At 43.9% G+C, this 23,376-nt stretch overlaps 1 protein-coding gene across 3 annotated transcripts in view; it reads right to left on the bottom strand.

Annotated features, from left to right (window-relative positions):
• Window positions 1-2,023: 2,023 nt before the first annotated feature.
• XRCC5 (X-ray repair cross complementing 5) overlaps window positions 2,024-23,376 on the bottom strand; it is a 104,682-nt gene continuing 83,329 nt past the window's right edge. For 2 of the 3 annotated variants that reach the window (XM_080671282.1, XM_080671281.1), the window contains exons 17-21: window positions 17,529-17,638; window positions 15,103-15,199; window positions 13,292-13,359; window positions 3,003-3,077; window positions 2,024-2,242 (exon numbers count right to left, since the gene is read on the bottom strand). In XM_080671282.1, coding sequence (XP_080527408.1) covers window positions 2,228-2,242; window positions 3,003-3,077; window positions 13,292-13,359; window positions 15,103-15,199; window positions 17,529-17,638 — 365 coding nt within the window. In that variant the 3' untranslated portion in view covers window positions 2,024-2,227. The remainder of the gene's footprint in view (window positions 2,243-3,002; window positions 3,078-13,291; window positions 13,360-15,102; window positions 15,200-17,528; window positions 17,639-23,376) is intronic. The other variant, XM_080671283.1, reaches the window with a different exon arrangement.

Genomic DNA, 23,376 nt, shown 5'->3' with positions numbered 1-23,376 from the left:
AGAAAGTGGGTTTTGGGGGTCCTCCACTGACTCTAGACTTAAGAGCCCTTCATTGGCCCTAAAAAGTCAGAATAGACATATACAAGGCAGGACCAGACGGATACTTCCCTCTGCTCTGTTTGGAGGTTATTGTTTAATTCTGTGCACTGAGCACTCTTGCCTCACTGACTAGGATTTAATTTGGTAGGAGAAAAGAGAAAGGGGAGTGACGAGGTGGGAAAGGGACAAAGGAAGAATCCCTGCTTTGTCCCCTGCAGCCCTGAGATGCAGAGACCGCAGCCTCCAAGCTACCCAGGAGGAGCAACCAGACAGGCTTTCTGCCTATGTCTCTCCAGGCAGACAGAGGGAAATACTGCCCAGAGTAGAAGGGAAACACCAGGAGATGGTGCCCAGACTTGGTCACACATGGAATCAGCTGGGGATCTTTACTACTGATGCCAGGTCCCACTTTCTGACCCAATCGGCAGGCTGTGACCTGGGCAGCAGTTTTTAAAGCTCCTGGGGTGATTCTATGTAGAGCAAAGTCTGGGATGTGGAGCCCTGCCTGAGCCTCCCAACCAGCAGCCTCTGGGATTCTCACCAAGTGTGGGCCCCAGCAGCCAGGACAGAGCTGCAGGGAGCTCAAAGGCGCCCTGCACACCTGCAGCCCTGTGGTTACCTGGCTCGATGGGGTTTCCTGCTCCATGGGGCACAGGCAAAGGCAACACAGACAAGAGCTCTGCAGGGGGCTGCAGAAGACAGGAGGTAGAGGGAAGGGTGTGTCACGGTGAAGCAGTGCCCCACACAATGCCGTAAAGGCAACATAAAAAGACAGGCCATATGTCTGGGACCAGACACTGCCCATGCATGTGGTTTCTTTCCTCAAAACATAAGAATTCATGAATAGGACACAAAGACACATACATATCAATAACAGGTAACATTTATGGAACACTCTATAGTTCGTTTCATATCCACATTCTCAATAAATGCAGATACAGATTTTTTCTTCACAATTCAGCAGCCTGACCCTTTCCACTCACACAAGATGTATGATCACCCCTCAGAGAGAGGCCCAGGCCACCGGCCAGCAATGCTGTGGTGGGTGTGCGGGGCCAGCCAGCGATCACCCCACAAAGGGAGGCCACCAGCCAGCAATGCTGTGGCGGGTGTGCAGGGCCAGCCAGCGATCACCCCGCAAAGGGAGGCCCAGGCCAGCCAAGCGATCGCACTCCACGCCTGTCGCCCGCAGAGGGCTGCAACCAGTGGCGGGGGAGGGGGGGGGCAGTGCCGCAGATATGGCAAGCAGTGGCAGCGGTGGGGGCGGGGCCAGCTGCCAGCAGCCAGGGGAAGGAAAGCCCTGATAGGCCCTGATCGCCAGCCAGGCCTAGGGACCCTACTCAAGGGGTCCCAGATTGTGAGAGGGCACAGGCCAGGCTGAGGGACACAGGCCAGGCTGAGGGACACCTCCCCCCCTCCAGCCCTCCCCCCGCTCCCTGTGCATGATTTTCGTGCAGCGGGCCTCTAGTAAAATGATAAAATCCTAACTACTGTGGTGAATTTCTTTTTTTGGGGAGGTCACTAACATGTCAGAGGGCCGAAAGAGCATCTTTTCTCCGTGAGGACACCGTCACTCGCTGCTTAGAATGGGTACGCAGGAGACTGCTTCCCCGCCCACCAGCTTATGGAAAACCACCTGCAGAGATAGCCAAAGTACTGTGGGACTAAAAGGCTTACCAAAAAAAAAAAATGGGTAGGACCTACCCTACCCAATGCTTTCCAAACCCAGCTTTCTGTTGTAGGAAACGAAGGGCATCCATGATCAGTATGAGCTGTTACTGCTGAGAGGACCAGGCGACGGACCACACCTCCTGCGAGGACTGAGAAACTCACCCAGGGCCCTGCCATGGTTCTCGATGAGAGAGCTTTATGAGGGCTGCCACCCTTACCAACACCCCAAGTCAGGAGGAAGCCCATTTTCCAGAAATTTCAAAGCGCATGTGCTATATATGGAGACCAGTAAGACCACAAGCAACAACACAGCAATCAGAAAACAAGGACACTTTATAAACGTGTACGGGTCTGAACATCCCTCATGTGTATGTGCTCATTACACAAAGAATTAGGAGGTTCCTTCCACGCAACCTCAGAGACTGTCTCCAGAGCTTCGGTCCCTCCAGGCTGTTCGGTGTAGAGGTTCCAGCATGACAGTAATGACGATTCGTGTCGATCCCCACACGTCCAGGACCTAAATCAAGTCAAGCTGCAACAGGAACAACATGTTGAGAAAGGAGCCGGGCCACTGCAGGCCACTGCTGCTCTGGTGAGTTTAATGACGATGGCTCTCTTCGCTGGCAACATGCACGGACGTGCATTCTTGTCCACCACTAACTATTTCAGGAGTTAAATACCAAGTATCTCCTCACTGTAGTGCTAAGAGCTTCTCCACGGAAAGCTGACAGCTGTTAATGGACGGCTGTCATGTCACGTGAGCCTTAAAGGCAGAAAGTTCCCACACCTGAAAGATGAGCACAAAGGCCAACACCTGTACACAGCCCCAGGCACCGCAATGGGAGGAGGTCCAGAAACCCCAACAATGCCTGCCAGCCTGTTTTGCTTACATGAAGTTAAGTGAGAACATTTAAGAATTAGGCTTCTTAAAGGCTGGTTTTCATTTGTCAACCCACACAAATCGCACGCTGTATCGCTTACTTAGGCTGAGAGCAATTTCAGGAACTGGGTCATTTTGCTACCACAGGAATAGCCTCCCCGGCTCTCTTAGTCCTTCAAAGAGGAGGATTAAAGTGGATGAACTATGTGACTAAAACCACTGAGCACAGGGACTCCCACTATGAAATCACCTGATTAAATCTATGATGGCAACAAATAACAGTGTGGGAGCTTCCGGTGTGTTAGGAATGAAAGCACAAGTAAGAAACGAGGCTATGACCAGCAGCCTCTGTGCTATACTCACAGGTCAGACGACTTCCAAGATTAGCCCCTGTTTGTGTGAAAGTACTTACTAAATCATCCACATCACCACCTTCTTCAAAGAGGGCTGCTTTCTCTTCATTTGGATTTTCTTTGGGGGCCAGAAACTGTGAATATAAAGGCAGTCATGATACCAAAATGACATTCCTCCTCTTGAGATGAAGATACAAGTCGCTAGCAGGGCCACAGGCAAACCTGAGACCTGCTACTGATGGCTCCCAAGAAGCGTCGTCTCGCTATTTGCTCCTTTGTTTGTCTCTGGATGAAAAACTAATTCTGAGGTTGAACTGTCCACACTAACTAGTCACCATAAAGTGCCTGTGAAGAGGGAGACAGTGACCCTGTGGAGTCCCACGTCAGGCAGGGAAGATGCCTGATGTTCCCACTTGTGCTCCCAGAGGAGATATGTGGGGTCATTAGGGTTAAGAAAAGAACCAAACTCCCTAAACCCAGTATGCCTTGGTCTCCTTTGAAGGGATCATAAAAATAAAGGGTCAGAATTAAAGATTATAATCTGCTATTCTCCAACTCCTCTCTTCTGTGGGCAAAAGAGGTAAAAGGAAGAATTTCTTGTCAATGATGTAAAACAAATAAATGGGTGAGCTTGGAGGTTATTCAATTCATTTTCTGGAAACACATTTGTGTTAGAAACTGTTTGAAAATAAGTGGATGAAAAAACTTCTTGTGTATCCGTCTGCTCAGCAGCCATACTCCAGACCTGAAGCTTCTGAAAGGCAGAGCCACAGCAAAGCCAGGGCCTGAACAGAAGTCTGCAAGGATCTGGTAATAAAACTCAGACTTTAAAAGGGTAATGAGAGCCCTTGAAAATGATCTGCACACCCCTTCTCTCATCCTGTCCCTCCGAGAGATAGCAGTGGGGACTCTTTTTCTTCAAGGCACATGGTAACTGCATCTAAGAGCTAGGTTTTATCAACCACTTATCTATCCTAACACAAGAAGTGATCTTCTGGCAGCATTAAGTACTTAAAATGGCAGCAGAGATGAGCCTGCAGGAGCGAGTGCTTTTAAAAGGGGAGGTGGGAGGTGAGCACGCATCCCATCAGCATTCCTCGGGTCAGTGTACACAGAGCACGCGTGTGGTGAGCAAACCTGCCCGCCCACTCTTGCTCTCCTGCAGCTGCCTCCACCCAAGAGGAAGCAGTGTAGTTGTACTTTCCTCACTTCCTCAACGTGAAAAAATGCAAGAATTGCTTTCCCTATGTGTACATTCCTGTTATTTTTATGGTGCAATGGATACAATTGAGGCCCCTGAAACCTAAAACTTATAGACTCAAAATATGTCTCTTCAACAAGTCACCCTTTAAACATGAGGCTGTGCACAGCAAGTCTTAGAAAGCAAGTGCTGCATGCCTTCCATTCCCCACGGGCAAAAACTCCCATATAGTTAACCAAATGGGCACAGTGCAGAACTGGGAGGTGCCCTTGTCAGCACCCTGGACAGTGCCGTGGCAGCTTGTTTTTCATGCAACCTCCCCTGAACTTGTAACCCACAGTCAAAGCAACCCCACTATTCATTATCTTCAAGTCAGACCAAGAGATTAAGGGATTTACATTTTTCTAAAGACATTTATGGATCTTTCCATTGCCCTTTGTTGACCCTAAATTGGACTGTGTTCAGTGCTACAGTCAATGGGAGAGATAGAAAATGCTAGCAGTAGGGGTACAGTCTAGAACAGAACTGTAATGCAGCTTCCATACCATTAATCCTATTTATTTATTCTGGTTAATTATTAATGAAGATATCTGAGGGTCAAATACAGATAAATAAGAAATCTACATGTATATTTGCATATGGTTTATGTCTAAAGATTATATACTCTGCTCTATCGTAGATTCCCAAATTAATCTTTATTTATGATTCTAATTATTATAACTATTAAAAATATTTTTATTTTGTTTCTTTTCTCATTTCCCCTGAGACAGTAATTTAATGGCTAAAGGATAAGATATCTGGTTGGGTGAAGAGAATAAAAAGTAGAGCTGTGTCTTGCTCTAAACCTCTGTGAAGCCACAAATGCCCGGCATCTTCCAAATGCAAACAAACTGCAGGCCAAAGGCTCCACTGGCCACTGCATCTTCCATTACCCCTTAGTAACCTGATCCATGGTGAGTGCTTACTGAGGAAACTAGAAAATCCCTCGTTTTTTGGCACACAACCCTAAAAAATCCATATTACCATCCTCTCCCCACCTGCAAAGCCCTTTTCACACTGCAATTAGAGGATAAATTGAGACAGGACTATCTGCACAGTAGGATGGAGATCTATATAATGAAACACAAATGGCACATCTCTGAGACTAGGCCAAATTCCTAGGAAGAGAGGAACAGCAGCAAACAAACTTTCATCTCCATCCAGTGCTGAGCATCTGCAACTGAGTGTCCTGATAGAGCTGCTCTACATTTCTGTGTAAGCAAATTATGGCTAAAAGCTGGGCTGCCGTCCATTATCCTTCCCAAAGCCCCAGGCAAGGCTGATCTCTTACATGTATCACTCCTCCTCATTAGAGGTTTAAACTGCCAGTGATTTCTAGGCTGCGCAGTGACAAGGAGGTGAGAGACAGAGCAGAGAATTCAAGGATGGGCCTGCTTTCTCAATAAAAGCAACAGATTCTCTGAAGGCAGCAAAATGGGTAGGCATCAACTCTCATCTTTTGTTGTGCTCTTTCCCTCTGCAAGATGCTGAAAAGGTAGAAAAGAAATAGAAAGGGCACGTGGATGACACACTCCTTCTTCCTCAGACCACCGTCACTCACTTGGGTCTCCCAGAGTGTCCTTACTCGGAGATCTTTAGGAGACGGATAAACTGTTACTTGTCAAGTACACAGAAATACAATCCTGGCCCCAAGCAGAGAAATGGAATCAATAACCTTTGTACAGAAATTTCCAGTTCTATCCCTCCGTAGAACTAAAAACTAACAATCAACCTCTGCTCAGACTCTCACCAATCCCCAAATCAAAGGCACATGGTTTCCATAGGGCTGATTACAACATCAGCATATCCAAATGTATAAACGCAATAAATGTCAACAACAGTAAAGAAAGCTAAATTAGGCAGCTGTAAGAAAGCAAGTGCTAAAAAGCTATCCTCCTCCCCACCATAGAACTTATACCAAATAATTATTTAGACTAGCTCAGCCTCTCTGAATCCCAAGAGAAATGATAGTCCAAAAGCCATAGGGATTAATCCCCTTCCCCATTGTTTTTAATATGGGGTAGAAAGAATGGAGGACTGGGGGTGGTCCTACAACTGGCTTCCTGGGCAATGACTTACCATGAGATCTCAGACAGATCATTTTACTTTTCAAGGCCCTAAGTTTCTTCATCCATAAAATACAGAGTTGGCACAAGATCAGTATTTCTCAGGCTCTGCCCCCTGGGCACAGGTGCTCTCGATCTGCCACTCCTATCAACTGAGGAGCACCACCTTTACCTGTTCCACATATCAGGCTCCCTTGTAAGCGTTCAGTTTAAAAAATAAAACTCAGCTAAGAGATCATTAGGATTCTTTCCAGCTGAATAAAATTTTATGCAACATAAGCCAATGTCCTTTGCCTTAGTTCAGTGGTCAGCAAACTGCGGCTCGCGAGCCACATGCAGCTTGCGAGCCGCGGTTTGCCGCTCTGTTGACTAATGAGTTTGCCAACCACTGCCTTAGTTAAGAACGTGGCTTGTTTAGATTCTTCTAATCTAGGCCTTCTTGACAGTGTAATTATCAACATTTGGGGCCAGATAATTCCTTGTTGTGGAGCTGTCCTGTGCACTGTAGGATGTTTCAAAACTTGACCCACTGGGAGCCAGTAACACATTATCTACATTTCTCAAAGAACCCTCTGTTGTAACTGAAAGGGCGGGGAGAGACCGACTCCATGTTCCCTTTGTTCCATATCTTCCACCTCGTGGAGTCAGGTTCCGGCCCTAGAACCTCTCCAAGAGCCCAACCCACACTTCTGAATTAGCCAATAGAAATGCAAGGGGAAGGTAAGCCGCACCCTGCCCCCATGTGCAACCTGATCCCGACCAATCAGCAGAGGCGACACTACCTCACCCCTCCTACCTCTCCCAGGCCCCCTATAAATCAGCGCGTTTGGGGGCTGACTCTCTCTCTCTCTCTCCACCTCGCCGCTGCGCCGGTGGGTGTGTGTGTGGGACTGAGCTCGAGCTAGCTCGATTAAAAGGCTCTTTGCTTTTGCATCGGACTCGGCTCCCTCGTGGTCTTTGGGAATCACGAAATCTGGGCATAACAGTAACCACCAAAAATGTGTCTAGATTGCCAAATGTCTCCTGGTTGAGAAGCATGTTCTCACCCTAACACAGTTAGCAAGAAGAAACCTAAAAAAGATAAAGAAGATAAACTTGAAGTGGGAACCAGCCTATCCTGACCTTTCACAAGGCACTGACCTTTACTGACTGTGGCCTGGAGCAAAGGACTTCCCAGATGCTCCTGGAACCTGCCAGGATAAACAGCCACCCCTCCCCACCACCACACCCAGAGGATAAACTGACGGATGAAGGGCAACAAGAGCTGGCTAAGACTTTACCAAACATCAAATGTCAATGGCATGTCTAAGAATAACCACCAGAAAGAGAAAAAAGTGAACTGAAAGAATTGACAGGTTATAACAACAATAAAAATGAATGTAAAAGTGGTAATATTTTTGTTGAGGCTTCAAAATGCAGTGAGAGGATAGGTACACCTAAAAGAAAGTGACTACTTATATCTAACTTTAGATATAATAGAAAGTCATGGAAGAACTTTCTATTTCTGCAGCATGACTGACTTATCTACATTTCTCAAAGAATCCAAACATCCACACATTTCTAGAATACAGTGGGGGAAATGGCTCTCCTTAAGATGTGCAAGTGTAGCCCTAGACGGCTTGGCTCAGTGGATAGAGCGTCGGCCTGCGGACTGAAGGGTTGCTGGTTTGATCCTGGTCAAGGGCATATGCCTGGGTTGCAGGCTTGATCCCCAGTGAGGGGGTGTGCAGGAGGCAGCCGATCAATGATTCTCTCTCATCATTGATGTTTCTATCTCTCTCTCCCTCTCCCTTCCTCTCTGAAATCAATAAAAATATATTTTAAAAAAAGATGTGCAAGTGTAAACTTGGGATTTAATACTCATTTAAAATGGACATTCCTGGATAATTATTTCCTTTCAAGTCACCAACAGCAAGAATCTGACAGCTTGCCAATTTTAAATAACTTATAAGTATCTTGAATTTAAATGCACTGTGAAGGGAGAAACCAAGATGGTGGCATAGGTAAACACCTGAAATTGCTGCCTCGCACAACTACTTCTAAACTACAACTAAAAGACAAAACAGACATCATCCAGAACCACAGGAAGGCTGGCTGAGTGGAAATTCTACAACTAGAAGGAAAGAGAAAAGTACACTGAGACTCAGAGGAGCTGTGGAAGTAAAGGCAACGGTACGGAGGCGCGTGTGCACGCGCAGGGTGAGGGCTGGCAACTGAGGATGCGGCTGGCTTTTTCAGTCCACAGGGAGACACAAGCTCCCAACTATTCTGAACTCCAGTTCCGGGTGAGACTCTGGGGACCCAGACTCATACAGGGAGAAACTGGACTGTCTGGCAAGCGGGCAGAACTTGAGGGCGGCTTTTTCTCAGAGATGCTTGCAGCAATTATTGAGGGACACTGAGACCTGGGGGCCTCTCAGGGCAGGGCTGATGGGAAGCCATTGCTGTTTGCTCCACCCTGAGACTCCGCCCCACCCAAGTGTGTGCAGAGGCTTTTGCATATGAATGGCCTGGTCCTTTGAAATCTAAAATTAAACTTCAGCTGAGTCAGAGAGACCCAGAACATCCAAAAGAAGGCCCAAGGTCCAATAGCAGCCCGCATTGCTTCACAGCTGGGCCTCATCCGGGCACCTCCAAAACCCAAACAAAGAAGAGGAATTTGCAGATCTCTCTGTAGCTCCTGCTGGGTGGCCTCAGGCAGAGGCTAAATTAGTACCTCCTTGGAGATCCAAGAGCCAGTGTACCCAGTGGTCAGAGTGGGACCATTCAGATTACAACTCCTCAGATCCATAAGGGACACACTCAGGGGGCAGACTCAGTGAGCACCAAAGCCCCACTGAAGCAAGTCTTGCCTCATAAGGGTGTCTCCAGCAAAGAAGTTCTCCCATCGTAGACATAGCTGATCCTCACAGACAATTGGCCTGGAGGTCAATTCCTCCCAGTGATACCAACAATCAAGGCTTAACTACAAGACTGTGCACACAGCCCACAAAGGGGTGCACCAAGAGTGTCCACCTCAGGTAACTGGGGAGGCTGAGCCACTGGGCCCTATAGGACACCTAGCACACAAAGCCACTATCAATTCAGAGAAGCAGCCAAAATGCAGACACAAAGAAACAGGTCACAAATGAAAGAAATGGAGGAAAGCAAACTACAGGATATAGAGTTCAAAACCACGGTTATAAGGTTTTTCAAGAATTTCCTAGCGAGACCCTCGAGGATATGAAAAAGGACCAACTAGAAATTAAATATACACTGACTAAAATAAAAAATAATATATAGAGATCCAACAGCAGACTAGAGGATCACAAGAATCAAGTCAAAGATTTGAAATACAAAGAAGCAAAAAACACCCAACTGGAAAAGCAAAAAGAAAAAAGAATCCAAAAATATGAAGATAGGGTAAGGAGCCTCTGGGACAACTTCAAGCGTACCAACATCCGAATTATGGGGGTGCCAGAAAGAGAGAGAGAGCAAGATACTGAAAAACTATTTGAAGAAATAATGACAGAAAACTTGGTGAAAGAAATAGATTTACAAGTCCAGGAAGCACAGAGTACCCCAAACAAAAGGAATCCAAAGAGGACCACACCAAGACACATCATAATTAAAATGCCAAGAGCAAAAGACAAAAAGAGAATATTAAAAGCAGCAAGAGGAAAACAGTTAGTTACCTACAAGGGAGCACCCATACGACTGTCAGCTGATTTCTCAACAGAAACTATGCAGACCAGACGGGGGTGGCAAGAAATATTCAACATGATGAATAGCAAGAACCTACAACCAAGATTACTCTACCCAGCAAAGCTATCATTCAGAATTGAAGGTCAGATAAAGAGCTTCACAGATAAGAAAAAGCTAAAGGAGTTCATCAACACCAAACCAATATTGTATGAAATGCTGAAAGGTATTCTATAAGAAGAGGAAGAAGAAGAAAAAGGCAATGATAAAAATTATGAACAAATATATATCTATCAACAAGTGAATCTAAAAATCAAGTGAATAAAAAATCTGATGAAGAATAAACTGGTGAATATAATAGTATCAGGGGCATAGAAAGGGAGTGGACTGACAGTTCTCGGGGGGAAAGGGGTGTGGGAGGTGCGGGAAGAGACTGGACAAAAAGTGTACACCTATGGATGAGGACAGTGTGGGGGGATAAGGGCATGGGGTGGGGTGGGAACTGGGTGGAGGGGAGCTATGGGGTGGGGGGGGGAAGAGGAACAACTGTAATAATCTGAACAATAAAGATTTATTTAAAAAAAATGCACTGTGAAGATTGCTCTTCAACCTCACTAATTATACTCAAGTTTCCTTAATTGATTATTTGAAAAGTGACCAAACTTAAAACACTTGCATAATAAAGGTAACATAAATGACTATTTTAGTACACAGTCAAAAGTGACCACACTTTCTTAACCTGGCTAAGAGAAATAACTGACGCATGTCTCTCCCATTAAAACCGAAAGGAAACCCTGCCAGAAATTTCCAGTCCTATCCCTCCACAGAACTAGAAACTAACAATGCACCTGTGCACCAAAGGGTAGCCAGTTTGATTTCCAAACAGGGCACATACCTAGGTTGTGGTCTGTGTGGTTTGATCCCCAGTTGAGATGCATATGGGAGGCAACTGATCAATGATTCTCTCTCACATCAATGTTTCTCTCTCTCTTCCTCTCTAAAATCAATAAAAACATATCTTTGGGTGAGAATTTTTTAAAAAAAGAAAACCCACAAGGAACCAGCTGCCATGAGCCAGAATCTCTCTCAGTAGTTCTCCTCATTATTGTCTGTATATGCACTCTCACTTCTACACTTCTCTCCAAAAACCAACAGGTGCCATTTAAAAACATTTCTAATACAAAAGATTAAATCTTCACCCTGAAAAACAAAGGTTCATATGACACTGAAGCAGGTACAGAATCATCATCTTGCAAACAAGCCAGTGTGCACAGGGGAGTCTGAATACTGGACTCGACTCTACTGTCCACCATGTTTTCTCTCGAGTCAAGAACGAGGTGTTCAGAATTACAACCAACTGAAATCAGTTCTGCTGATATTAGAATCATGTCAGGACACCAACCCAGACATAGTCATTAACTGAAATTCCTCTCTATAGCTACATTATCAGACATCAAAATTCCTGATGGGGAGGCAACACAGAACAAACCTCAGACAATTTGCAAGAAGCATATGATCCCCTTTCAGGTGTCTCTCTGCTTTAACTTTAACATACTGGATCCACTGGGCTGTGACACTTCTGGGAGGAAAACTACCTTTTTAGATCAGTGTCCCTTCTTCTTCCAAAAACTAATATGTACTCAAGTCTCACCTAGATAATAGATATTTTAATGCAATAGTGACTAAAATTAAAGTATTTTTATTGACTAATTTTATTTGTTTAGCAAAAACTGATTGACAAACCTTCAGGCTATGTGGTGGTTAATTTTAATTTTAAGTGTTAACTTAGCTAGGCCATGGTGCCCAGCTGCTGTGTCAAATGCCCGTCTAGATGTTGCTGTACATGTGGTTAACATTCACAATCAGCTGACTTAAAGTAAAGGTTCCCTCAATAATGTTGGTAGACTTCATCCAATCAATTAAAGGAATTCTGCCTTAAGACTGTAAATAGAAATCCTGCCTGAGATTCCAGCTTGTTGGCCTGCCCGACAAGTTTCAGATCTGCCAGCTTCCACAGTCATATGAGCCAATCCTTTAAAATTAATCAATCTCCCTTCTATCACACACATTCTACTGGTTGCCTCTGTGCAGAGCCCTGAATGATACAACCCAGTTAGAGGGTGAAATATCAGCAAGCCATTGTATAAAGTAACAAATACAAATTAAGCACAGCCGCTGAATGACATACTCTCAAGTACTGGCAGCCTCATAGTACTGATTATGGCAGAGAGGGTGCAGACAACCCCTCCTGAGACAATAATCAGCATCTTAGAGTTTGCTTCTAAAATTCCAGCATATTATTTCCTGAAAACAAAAGGCTTTTGCCAGGTGAAGTGCTTTAAAAAATTCCTGCATATTTAGACTAACTGTTCTTCCAAACAACATTAGACTTTCTACCAAATCACTCATAAAAATTCAAGGCATTTTTGATTTGGCCAAAACTTAGCTGTTTCTTGCCATTTCCTGTCTGCCACTCCAGACCAAGCTCTCCCTCCAGGGGTACAGTGTTTTCTGAGTCTCACTGCCTCCCTCTGCTACCTGTAACTGCTCCTTTGGGTTTCAGAGGACAGGGGTGCTGTCTTACCATTCAGCACAGTGCCTAGCAGACAGCAGAGGCTTAGGACACAACTGGCAGCGGCCAGGCACTGTGCTGACAGGACTGGGTCAATCAGTGACAGAAACTGAAGCTCAATGCTATGAATCATACACTTTTGAGCTATTCAATTTAATTCCATTAAAATTTTATCAAAAACCTAGGTATAATGAAGGATTATTGACCTACATAGCCACACGTATTTGACTCATAGCTGAATCGGATTCAGTACTCACACACAACAGGGAGACCTTGGCCTAACTATTTGGGTCAATACGAATCTCCTGGGTCTCACACATGGGGTCTTTTACTTACTGAAAACACCTAGATGTGCCTTATGCTAGAACACCAGTGTTTTGCCACCTTGCTGCAAAATTACAAATTCAAAACCATGTTTACGACCCATCTCAGACAAAAAGTATCTAGGGGGAAGGGTTTGGCCATCAGTATTTTTTGTAAAAAATAGCTCCTCAGTAGACCAATGTGTGGCCAGAATGGGGTCTAGGTATGCACTATGGACGTCAGCAGTTCTGGAGCTACTAAAGCTGGGGTCAAAAGAGAGTTCTGAAACATTACCACAGTCTACGGAACACTGAGTGAGATTATAATTTCTCCCACAAGGATGCTGCAATTTGCCTGTTGACTGAATAAAAATGGGTACACTAAAAATAGTTACCCTAAAAAATGTAACTTCTTCAAATAAGAATGGGCATTAAGAAAATAACATTCACTGCAATAATTGATCTAAAGATAGGGAGTAGTCAGTACCTTTTTGGCTTCCTCAGCCGTGACAGAGCTTCCAGAGGCTTCATCTTTGGTGATCAGAGTAATTCCATCTAAAAAGTAATTCAGAGTAAAATCTAAGTACAGAATCAACCCCAGCCCCACCTTCCTTTCCACCATACCTCCTCCCATTTAGAACTGGAGATTTTTAAAACTATGATTGTGCTCTTCTCTGTAAGGAATATAAAATTATAGACATTTCATTCACCCAATTCCTTCCATCTTATATTACCCTTTCTCCTAGTTTTGCTTGTGTAAAAGTCACATCGCAAATGCTTTGTGAAGCCTTCCTTGCTTAAATCCAGATAGAAATAATCTCTCCTTTAGAATTCTCAGATCACTTTGTTCATGCCTTTGAAATGGCTCTCATCATATCTTACCCTGTATAACTTACCCTGTATAAATTTCATCTCTCCTTTTGGGACACTACACTTTTCTCTAGGGCAGGTTTTATTCATCTTTATATTCCCCTCAAAGTAGTACACAGCAGAAGCTCAGTAAATAAGTGATAACTGAATGACTGTATACTCTGGTACCCAATATGGGAATCTGCAGACATTTTGACTTCCAGGAGTGTTACTGGCTATTGATGGAACGGCAGGAAGGCCAAGGTCGGGAGGAAACATCTCTTACAATGACCATGTCTATCATTTAGCACAGCACATCAATTTTAGCTCAGTGAGAGCAAATCAAGGAGAGAAAATCTACCCTTTAGTTTTCTCTTCTTCCTAAGATTTTCTCCTGCCTCAAATGGCTGATGCGTGAAATACTTTCAGAAAAGCACATGCATTTAATATCCATTTATACCTAGAAATGGCACAAGTCATGTGTATTCTCTCAATAGGATATAAGCTCTCAGAAAATATGTATCTTGTGTATGTCCTGTAAGTTTCTTTTCAGCAAACAATATGCTGGAGACATTCAATAAATACCAAAACCAATCTCTTTCATCTACCTGGTCGGCAGCAGAGACACAAGAGTGATTTGAGGAAGCCCCATTTGCCACCTATTCTAATTGCTTTTGCTCCCCAGTGTAGAAGTTAAAGGGCTGAGAAATGAACTGTCAGGGAAATGGTTGCCTGTGTGATGAAAAGCTGCCCGTTAGAAGCTGGATAGATAGGTCTGTAACTCCTTCCCACAGAAATGCACATAAAGCCAGGCTGAAAGTAATTCTGGGGCCCTATTTCAAGTGAAAAGTTTCATACCTTTTAACATCATTGTTTTTAATGGCTTGTACAGAATACTTGGGTTCTGAAAAAATATCAAGTCTGCTTAAAAAAATGGGCAAAGGGCATGAAGAAAATCAAACACAAAGCTTTAAAAAAGTGTATTACCTTCTTTCTAGGTTTAATTTGCATTCGTCACTGTAAATAAGTGAGGAACTGAGTGGCCAAATTTGGTGCATGAAGATGCTGGTCTGCTGCTATGAGAAGCCCAAGAACATGGTAATGAAAAGTAGCAGGTGAGGCCAAGGAAAGTGCCATGGGTCCAGCAGGACTCAAAGTATCTCAGAGTCTGGGGAAGGGGGCAATTCTGCCCTCACAGCTTCCTTCATCTAACAGAAAGTTGTGATCTTTGAAACGGGTCAGGCTACAGTTTCATGTGGGACTTACATGTATACTTATTATTTACACCTTTGTATTTAGGCTTATTAAATTATGTTTTTAGTTCATTGAATCCTGAGCTGTTCCCAAATACACATCAAAAGTCATCACACAACACAATATATATATATTAGAATTTGTATTTATATTTAGAAAAAATAGCATCAATATTTGAGGAAAATGATAGCTTACCCTGAATGACAATTTCCCAGAAATGATTTAATTGTTTAATTCCCACTTTCACTTGAAGGTCTTTCAGGAAATTGTTAAAGAGCTGATCTTCTGAAAACTGTGGGGGCAAGTCAGAGCAAATATAAAAATAAGTCCTCCCAGGCCAAAGTACTATACATACTGAATTAGTCATTTATAACAGGCAGTATATACATTACAATTATACATATATGTGTATATTTGTACATATTAAATATATGTTATATATTTGTATATAGTATTAAATACATATAATATATATCTATAATATACATATTTCTTTGGTAAATGGAAAACTGTTATTTCCAATTTCAACTTCATTTGTTAGGAACCTGAAATCTTTCCATCTGTGGAAGGTACAGAACCTCCCAGAGCCACACAGTTTTTTAGTGGCCTGGTACTTTGTTTTTTAACTTTTAATATAGACATATTCAAACAAAAATAGAGAATAACTCATTGAACACTCATATACCCATCACCCAGCTTCAACAATTATCAGCTCGGCCAATCTTCTTTCATCTATACCTCCACCTTCTTCCACAACTCAGACTGTTTTGAAGAAAACTTCCATCATATTATTTCATCTATTAGTATTTCAATACACAATATCTAAAATATATAGATTCTTTAAAATGTAGTCATAAAATTTAATAATAATTCCTTAATAGAAGCAAATAACCAATCAGTATTTACATTTCCCCAACCTATACTAATAAAAGGGTAATATGCTAATTAGACCAGGTCGACCAGCCATCTTCCGGATGTCCGACTTCCTTCTGGACAAAGCCATGGTGGTGGGGGCCAAGGCAGAGGCAGTAAGGTGTGATCAAGCTGGCAGGGGAGGGCAGTTGGGGGTGAGATCAGGCCAGCAGGGGAGGGCAGTTGGGGGCGAGATATGGCCGGCAGGGGAGGGCAGTTAGGGGCGATCAGGCAGGCAGAGGCAGTTAGGGGCGATCAGGCTGGCAGGGGAAGGCTGTTGGGGGAAAGATCAGGCCAGCAGGGGAGGGCAGTTGGGGGCAACCAGGCTGGCAGGGGAGGGCAGTTGGGGGCGAGATCAGGCCGGCAGGGGAGGGCAGTTGAGGGAGAGATCAGGCTGGCAGAGGAGGGCAGTTAGGGGCGATCAGGCAGGCAGGCAAAGAGGTTAGAGGTGATCAGGCAGGCAGGCAGGCAGAGGGGTTAGGGGCAATCAGGCAGGCAGAGGCAGGCCAGCAGTCAGACATCCCCCAAGGGGTCCCTGATTGGAGAGGGTGCAGGCTGGGCTGAGGGAACTCCCCCCACCCCTGTGCACGAATTTCTTGCACCACCACTAGGTATTCCATAAAACATTTTTTTACAATTAGAAATGTCTTTACATTAAGATTAATTGATATAATTTTAAAGTCTCTTGATTCTCCTCCAACTCTTTTTTTTATTTTTCCTTTTTTTTTTTTTTTTTTAAAGAAATCTATCACCGGGCACTTTTAAGGACAAGTTGTGGCAGGAGTACATAGAAATGTCTTCAGACGCCATCTAGCCTGGGGGAGCAGTGTTACTTAAAAAGCAGTATTTTTTTACTGCCTTTCTCCACCTAATGAAATCTTTCTCCACCCGACTGAGTCACCTCCGTCTTCTTCTGACTCTACTCTGCCAAAAGTTTTTCTTTTATCTGTAGGGCATTTGGGTCACCTACTACTAAATCTCTTATTCTATTCTAACTGTAATCATTGTCCCATTTCTTATTCTTTGCAAGTATCTAAACTACTCAAAAATTATACTGCTCATTCATTCAGCAAATATTAATTAGTACAAGACATAAGAACTACAATTGTGCCTACTTTTATAATTTAAACTTGCTTACTCTTGCCTAGAGCTTATGTATAAAAGCCTAGAAATAATTTGGAAGATTTTTTGAAGTGTTTTATAAACATTTCCAATAAAACACACCAACAAAAACCCACACAAAAGGCAGGGTAGAGGTACTGAGTAATTGATTTTCAGTGTTCTTTTACACCCTGGCATTCAGATCCCTACTCCTGTCTTTATAAAATCCTTCTCAATAATTACACAATATATATTTCCCATCAATATCCTTAAATTAGTCCACCCTTTACAATAATGACTGGACCACTAGGGTTACAATGGAACTCTCCTGTTTGCCTAATAGAAACCATACAGCCAGGGCTATAACATAACAAAAAGCTCACTCCCAGGGATAAAACATTCCACTCTTCCACCCATCCTTATTCCCCCTCAGAAATGACACTGATAGTAGGATGAGTTAGTCATCTCCACTTCTCTTGGCATACATTGCTATTCATAGTGAGACTGATTGTTTCCAAAGCCCAGGCTTATTTGTGGGTGCTATATGTGTCTCCCCTGTGATGATGGCCAATGGTTTAGGGTGAGGAGACAGGCTAGGATAGTATTACCTGAATGGCTTCTTCCCTGAAGGCTTTGATGCAGTCCATGCTCTTCATAAAATATGGTGTTTCGTTAGTATCCAAAAACTGTTCAATGTGACTTATTAGCTGGCGACTCGCTAGAACACAAGACAAGTTTTATTTTTCTCCATTCAAGTGATGCTTGTTAGAGAGAATATATCCTTCTGTTTGGCTATCTTCTTTTCTGGAGATGCAAAATGCTGATTCTAGATGTCTTTATTTGAAAAGTTTGGGTGGTACTTACTGATATTTGTCAAGAAATAAAATTTAATTTCTAAAATGCTTAGAATTATAGCTAAATGTTCCATTTGGGATTTCAAATTCTAAATTGTTGGGTTTTAAAAAAATTATTGGTTTTGCTTTATTCTCCCTTCCCTAGAATTTAGGAACCATTAGGGTAATTTAAAACTGCCTTTACAGATATATTTATAAAAGATAGGTCCTTTAGTCCCTCCCCTAATTACACTTAAGATAAATGTCAAACAGTGCAAGACAGTGGAAAATAATGAGGCAGGGACACCTCATCTTCTACTAATCCCAGGTCAAATTAGAAAAGACCAGCCTCGTCTTAATTTAATAATATCCTTTAGGATGGGAAGTCATTGCTACAAATCTTCTGCCCTCAGCTGAACCCAAATAATCTCTATGCTGCTCAGCAGTCTACAAGCCATAATAAACACTTAATAAACAATAACTGTCAGCCAGCAATGTCATAAATGCTACAGCAAGAGAAAACACATTAATGTTATCATTTCCAAGGTGGACTGCAATTTGGGACTGCCTTACAAACAGACAAACAATTCTTCAGTATAAAAGCAGAGAAAAATAGAAACACAACGTCATCAGGAAACTTAAGTTGCTGAGCAGATTAAAACTGACCCTTATGATCTACGCAGAAGAACAAACCACGGAGACATGCACCTTCATGGCCTAACAGCTCCTCACTCAGCCCCTGAAACCACTCCCTAGTGCTGGCAGCAATTTATGCTGAATGGTCAAGATGTTCTAAGACTGCGTGTCTGCCATGGTCATGGCCTCATCTGAGCACTCTAACAGTTATGAATGTGTGCATACAATACTAATGAAAAGTACTTTCAAGACTCGCCTGTAAGGGCCACTAACTGAATCACAGTGACCTGACCAATGCTGGACGCCTTATGAAAGACAGGAAACTCAGTGCCACCCACTTATTTCCTAAGGCTCTTGCAGCATGTGGAAAGGATTATAAACTGGATGAAGTATTTTCCAATATAAAAATTTTGCAGCAAGAGAAAATATGCCTGGTAACCATTTCATCTCTTCTACCAACTAGGAGATTATGATCTCCATTATAAAAAAAGAACTTAAGAAACTTGAGGGATTAAGGAAACACTTCCTTGCAATTTTGAAAATCTTTGCCAATGTATCCTGCAGCAGTAAATTAATATCCAACAGCAATTCAAAGGAAAGAAAGAACACTCGGATGGGCCTTTTTAAACAAGGTAAACAATACAACCCTGATTAGTAGGCACAGCAGAAAACCATCGACAGAAGCTCAAAGCAACAAAAGCTATCTCTCTTTTGCAGCCTGGAAAGGTGAAGGAACAAATGTTTGATATTTCCTATTCCACTTAAAGCAGGCTTCTTTATCAGACAGTTTGATATAAAGTTCATTCAGAGTTATATATCTGGGCACAAATAAGAGCCTTTACAGGTCAATGGCAGTAATCCCAGAGATTCCAAGTTTCTCATTTCCTTTGAATGAGAACAAGGGATCTTTCAAGCTATAATGTAAATGTTCCTCTTTGCTTGATTTAGTGATCATTTTCATTAATTTAAACCTGGTATATATTTATTGTGTAACTGCTATGTGTAAGACACTATGCTATGGTCTGTGGAAGATTCAATTAAATTGAAGATAAGATTCTTGCTTTTGAGGAGTTCACACTCTAATAGAGGATATAACACACATACACAAAAATAATAGGCGGTAAAAGTGAATAATGTTGTGGGAATATATCAATTGATCTGAATTTTTAAAAATTCATGAATTAACATGTTTTTTTTTTTTAGCTGGCAATGAAAAATAAAATTTAGCTGTCATATAGCAGGAAACAGATTGAGCAGAAGGCGGAAGAATAGAGATGGGAAAGCACATGTTATGTTTGAAGAAAACAACTGATCCAGTATATGGAGTCCATGGACAGACATACAGGAAGAAACAAGAGGAAAGGGAGCTGATGAAGGAGGCTAAGAAGAAAAGGACAAGAGATGGATAAAAAACAGGAGGCTATGGCATCACAGAGACTAAGAGAAGAGAAGCTTGGAAAAGCAGGGTTGTCTGCTGTGTCATAAGGTATTACATAAATAATGTTACATACTATCTATATATATAAAAGCCCAGGGACCGTTATGGTGGAATGACCAAAACGACCAGTCATTATGACACACACTGACCACCAGGGAGCAGACGCTCAATGCAGGAGCTGCCCCTTAGTGGTCAGTGTGCTCCCACAGTGGGAGCGCCACTCAGCCAGAAGCCGAGCTCACGGCTGGTGAGCGCAGCTGCGGCGCGCAAGCCTCTCTCGCCTCTGGCAGGTGCAATCTCCAGCAAACAGACTGCAGTCCCAACGCCCGGGTGGTGGGGGTGTAGCCGGAATGACCACAGATCAGCCACCTCCGGCCCTTGGAATTCTCCCTTCAAACCCTGCGGCTGCCTATTGCCTTCTGGGTCTCTGGATGCGGGCTTGGGAAAACCCCACAGAGGCGCTTCATGCACATACACATACTGCCTGGGACAGTCCCCATCTCGAGAGTGATGCTGGTGAAGTCCAGCCCAATGACAGACATACACGCATGTCTGTGGGCAAGCTCTTTGCAACTTCCACCTATCACCCGGCCCCGACCCCATCTCCCAGAAAGGTCAGCGTCCTGGCACTGAATACCGGCTCCTGGATCCCTGCAGAGCACTAGTTGGCTCCAGTGGGCGGAGGGGCACCAGCAGGTGCTGACCTGACCTGCTTGGTTCAGGCAGCCCCACACTTGGGCCATGAGTTGCATGAAAAAATCACCTCCTATACCCTGCAGGTACAATCTACTGCGAACAAATGCAGTATGGAACGTTTGCACATGACCAGGATTACCTTGATACTGATGGTGGCCCCCTGCAACTCCCCCTCAGGCATCAGGGCCAGGTTCCACCCCTTAGCTATCGCCATGTTCCTTCGGATGTGGAACTGAAATACTAAGAACACGCCTTGCCCCGGACTGCAATCCGCCTCTCCCTCCTTCCTTCCTACCACCCCCAGATGCCACTTCCAAGCAGACTGGTCCCCACCTCTGGAGAGAGTCCCGGAAAAAGTGAGAAAATCCCAATCTGATGAGCGGATCTCCTACGCGTGTCCACAGTGGAACCCATCACACCCTTCCTGGGCCTGGCCTGCATCCAGGCTCCCATGTTCCCCGCAAATCCCCAGCGGCTCCCGCGGGCAGGTGGGCCCCTCCCCTCCATGCGGTGCTGGTATCCACCCCGAGGACACCCACAGCTCAGCCAGAACTTGCCATGAGGCACATACCCCATAAACCTACAGGTACAATCTCCGGGGAACGGATGAAATGCAGATACTCAGAGTAACCGGGATGAGCCTGATATCGCCGCCAGGCTCCTGGAACTCTGCCTCGGGCATCAAGATCAAATCTCATCTCTTACCTATTCCCCGGAGCTACAGAGGAAGGCAACAATATAAAAATGGCCACAAGGTAGCAACTGACAATCAGGGTAAAAGTCAGAGAGATGGATCTGAAGGGTGTGGGCGTGGGCGAGAGAGCACCCCCGCCCTCCAAGATCCCAAACTTTGTATTGTTCACCTCTAAGCGTCTCTTATATGGCTCTGAGCAGTGGAAAGCGTCCAGCACAGCCCAAGGTGTTCCCTGGGGACCTCCTGGCCGGCAAGGCATGACCCTGACCACAGAAGGGACATTTGGAAATACCTTTTCAGGAAGCTGTGGAGAGGAGGACAGACTCCCCACCTGACTTCCTGGTGGCTCAGGGGTCATGGAAACTCCCCGGGCACATGGTCCCAGGCTCCCGATTTTTTTTCAATGTGCACAATTCTGTGCACCAGGCCACTAGTTATAGCATAAAGACTGCAAGGAAAGAGTAGACGGGATTAAGGACTGAAACTTAAAGAATCCTCAGACCCATCTTATAGAGAAAAATATCCAAAGGAAAAAAAATATTCAAAAAAGACTAAAATAAAGCAAATACAAAAGCCAACAACCCATTTGCAATAATGATAGGGGTATGAAGGAATTCAAAGAAAAGGAAGTAGAAATGTCAAGATCCAGTTTCTATTTAAGAATGAAGTTTTTAAGTATTTCTGGGCTTATTTGGATACTAGTGGCCCGGTGAACGAAATTCGTGCACTCGGGGGATGCGGGGTCCCCCAGCCTGACCTGTGCCCTCTCACAGTGCGGGAGCCCCGCGATCGATCACCCGAAAAGGTAGGCCCTGCCCCCCCTCTGGGGCTCCCCAATGGATTGCCACAAAGAGGTAGGCCAGAGCCAGGGGTCCCGCCTCCGCGGCACGTACGGGGCCACAGGACCCCCGGCAGAAGCCACGTGGAGCAGCTGCCAGGACCCGCCCCCATACCGCACACACAGCATCAAGCCCTGCCTACCCTGGTGATGGATTGTGACAGCATGAGGGCGTGACAACCACCTAGGCTTTTATTAGTATAGATTTAGTATAGATAGTTTTCTTGTTTGCATATTAGACTGTTCTATGCTTTCCTCCAGAAGGTTCAGGGACACAGATAAACATAGTCACACTTTCGACAGACCCAATGATTACAAAGAACCAGATTTTTCCCTTCTAGAAACAATTGGTCACATAGTCTGAGCATCTGACCCATGAGTCTGAATTCTGTCCCTCTCCCTAGACCAGTGGTTGGCAAACTCATTAGTCAACAGAGCGGTAAACCGCGGCTCATGAGCCACATGTGGCTTGCGAGCCGCAGTTTGCCGACCACTGCCCTAGACTATTTTGAGTTTGCTGACTACAATGAATCATTTAACACTAGCGAATACATATGATGCTTTAATAGATTGAGTATGAGAATGGGATGTGAACAACAGACTTCCCTTCCCAAATATAGTGGCATTTCATATTTTCCTGTCACTTTAAATAAAAGTAAAATTCAGAAAAGGCTAAAAATAATATCCTTCTCTGGCTTTGACTCCCCCCTTCCTCTCCATCCCACAAAAAGGAAATGCTGATCATCAGGGTGTTTTATGCTGCTTCTACATCAATTATAGGGCTAGTCTTCATACTCAGTAAATCACACCACCAATTATTACCAAAATGCTTTTCAGAATTAGTCAAAGGCTCAGTAACACTCATTAGTAGCTAATATAAAAAATGGCCAAGTCAGACAAGATCTGTCTTTTATCTCAATGTGTTTTCAAAATCAAAATGTCTATTCTGAATTTTAAAAATGTCTGTTTTGGATTTTGAGGTTTTAAATATGGGCATTATATATTAACCCAGCATCTTATGAGTACAGACTGTTGATACACAAAAATAGTCTCAAAATAATAATACTGTAGTGTTATATTAAAATGCTATCCAGATTCAGAAGGGTTATGTAAGAGGAAGTTTTCTTGTTTAATCTGAAATGTATGTTCTGCTTCTCTAGAGAAAACATTCAACACCATCCAAAGGCCCATACACTGAATCACATCTCTTCTTGTCGTACAGTCACAAGGACCAAAACATGCTTGTTGGCCTCTGACTTTACATTCACTCACCACCTCTGCCCTCTGCCAAGATGTTTCTAACAAAGTGAAAGGAAGTCAT

The sequence above is a fragment of the Plecotus auritus genome, assembly GCF_963455305.1.
Source record: "Plecotus auritus genome assembly, chromosome: 5".
In the NCBI taxonomy this organism is placed as follows: domain Eukaryota; kingdom Metazoa; phylum Chordata; class Mammalia; order Chiroptera; family Vespertilionidae; genus Plecotus; species Plecotus auritus.
Note: the sequence above shows the minus strand (reverse complement) of the source record. Positions and strands in the feature narration are given on the sequence as shown.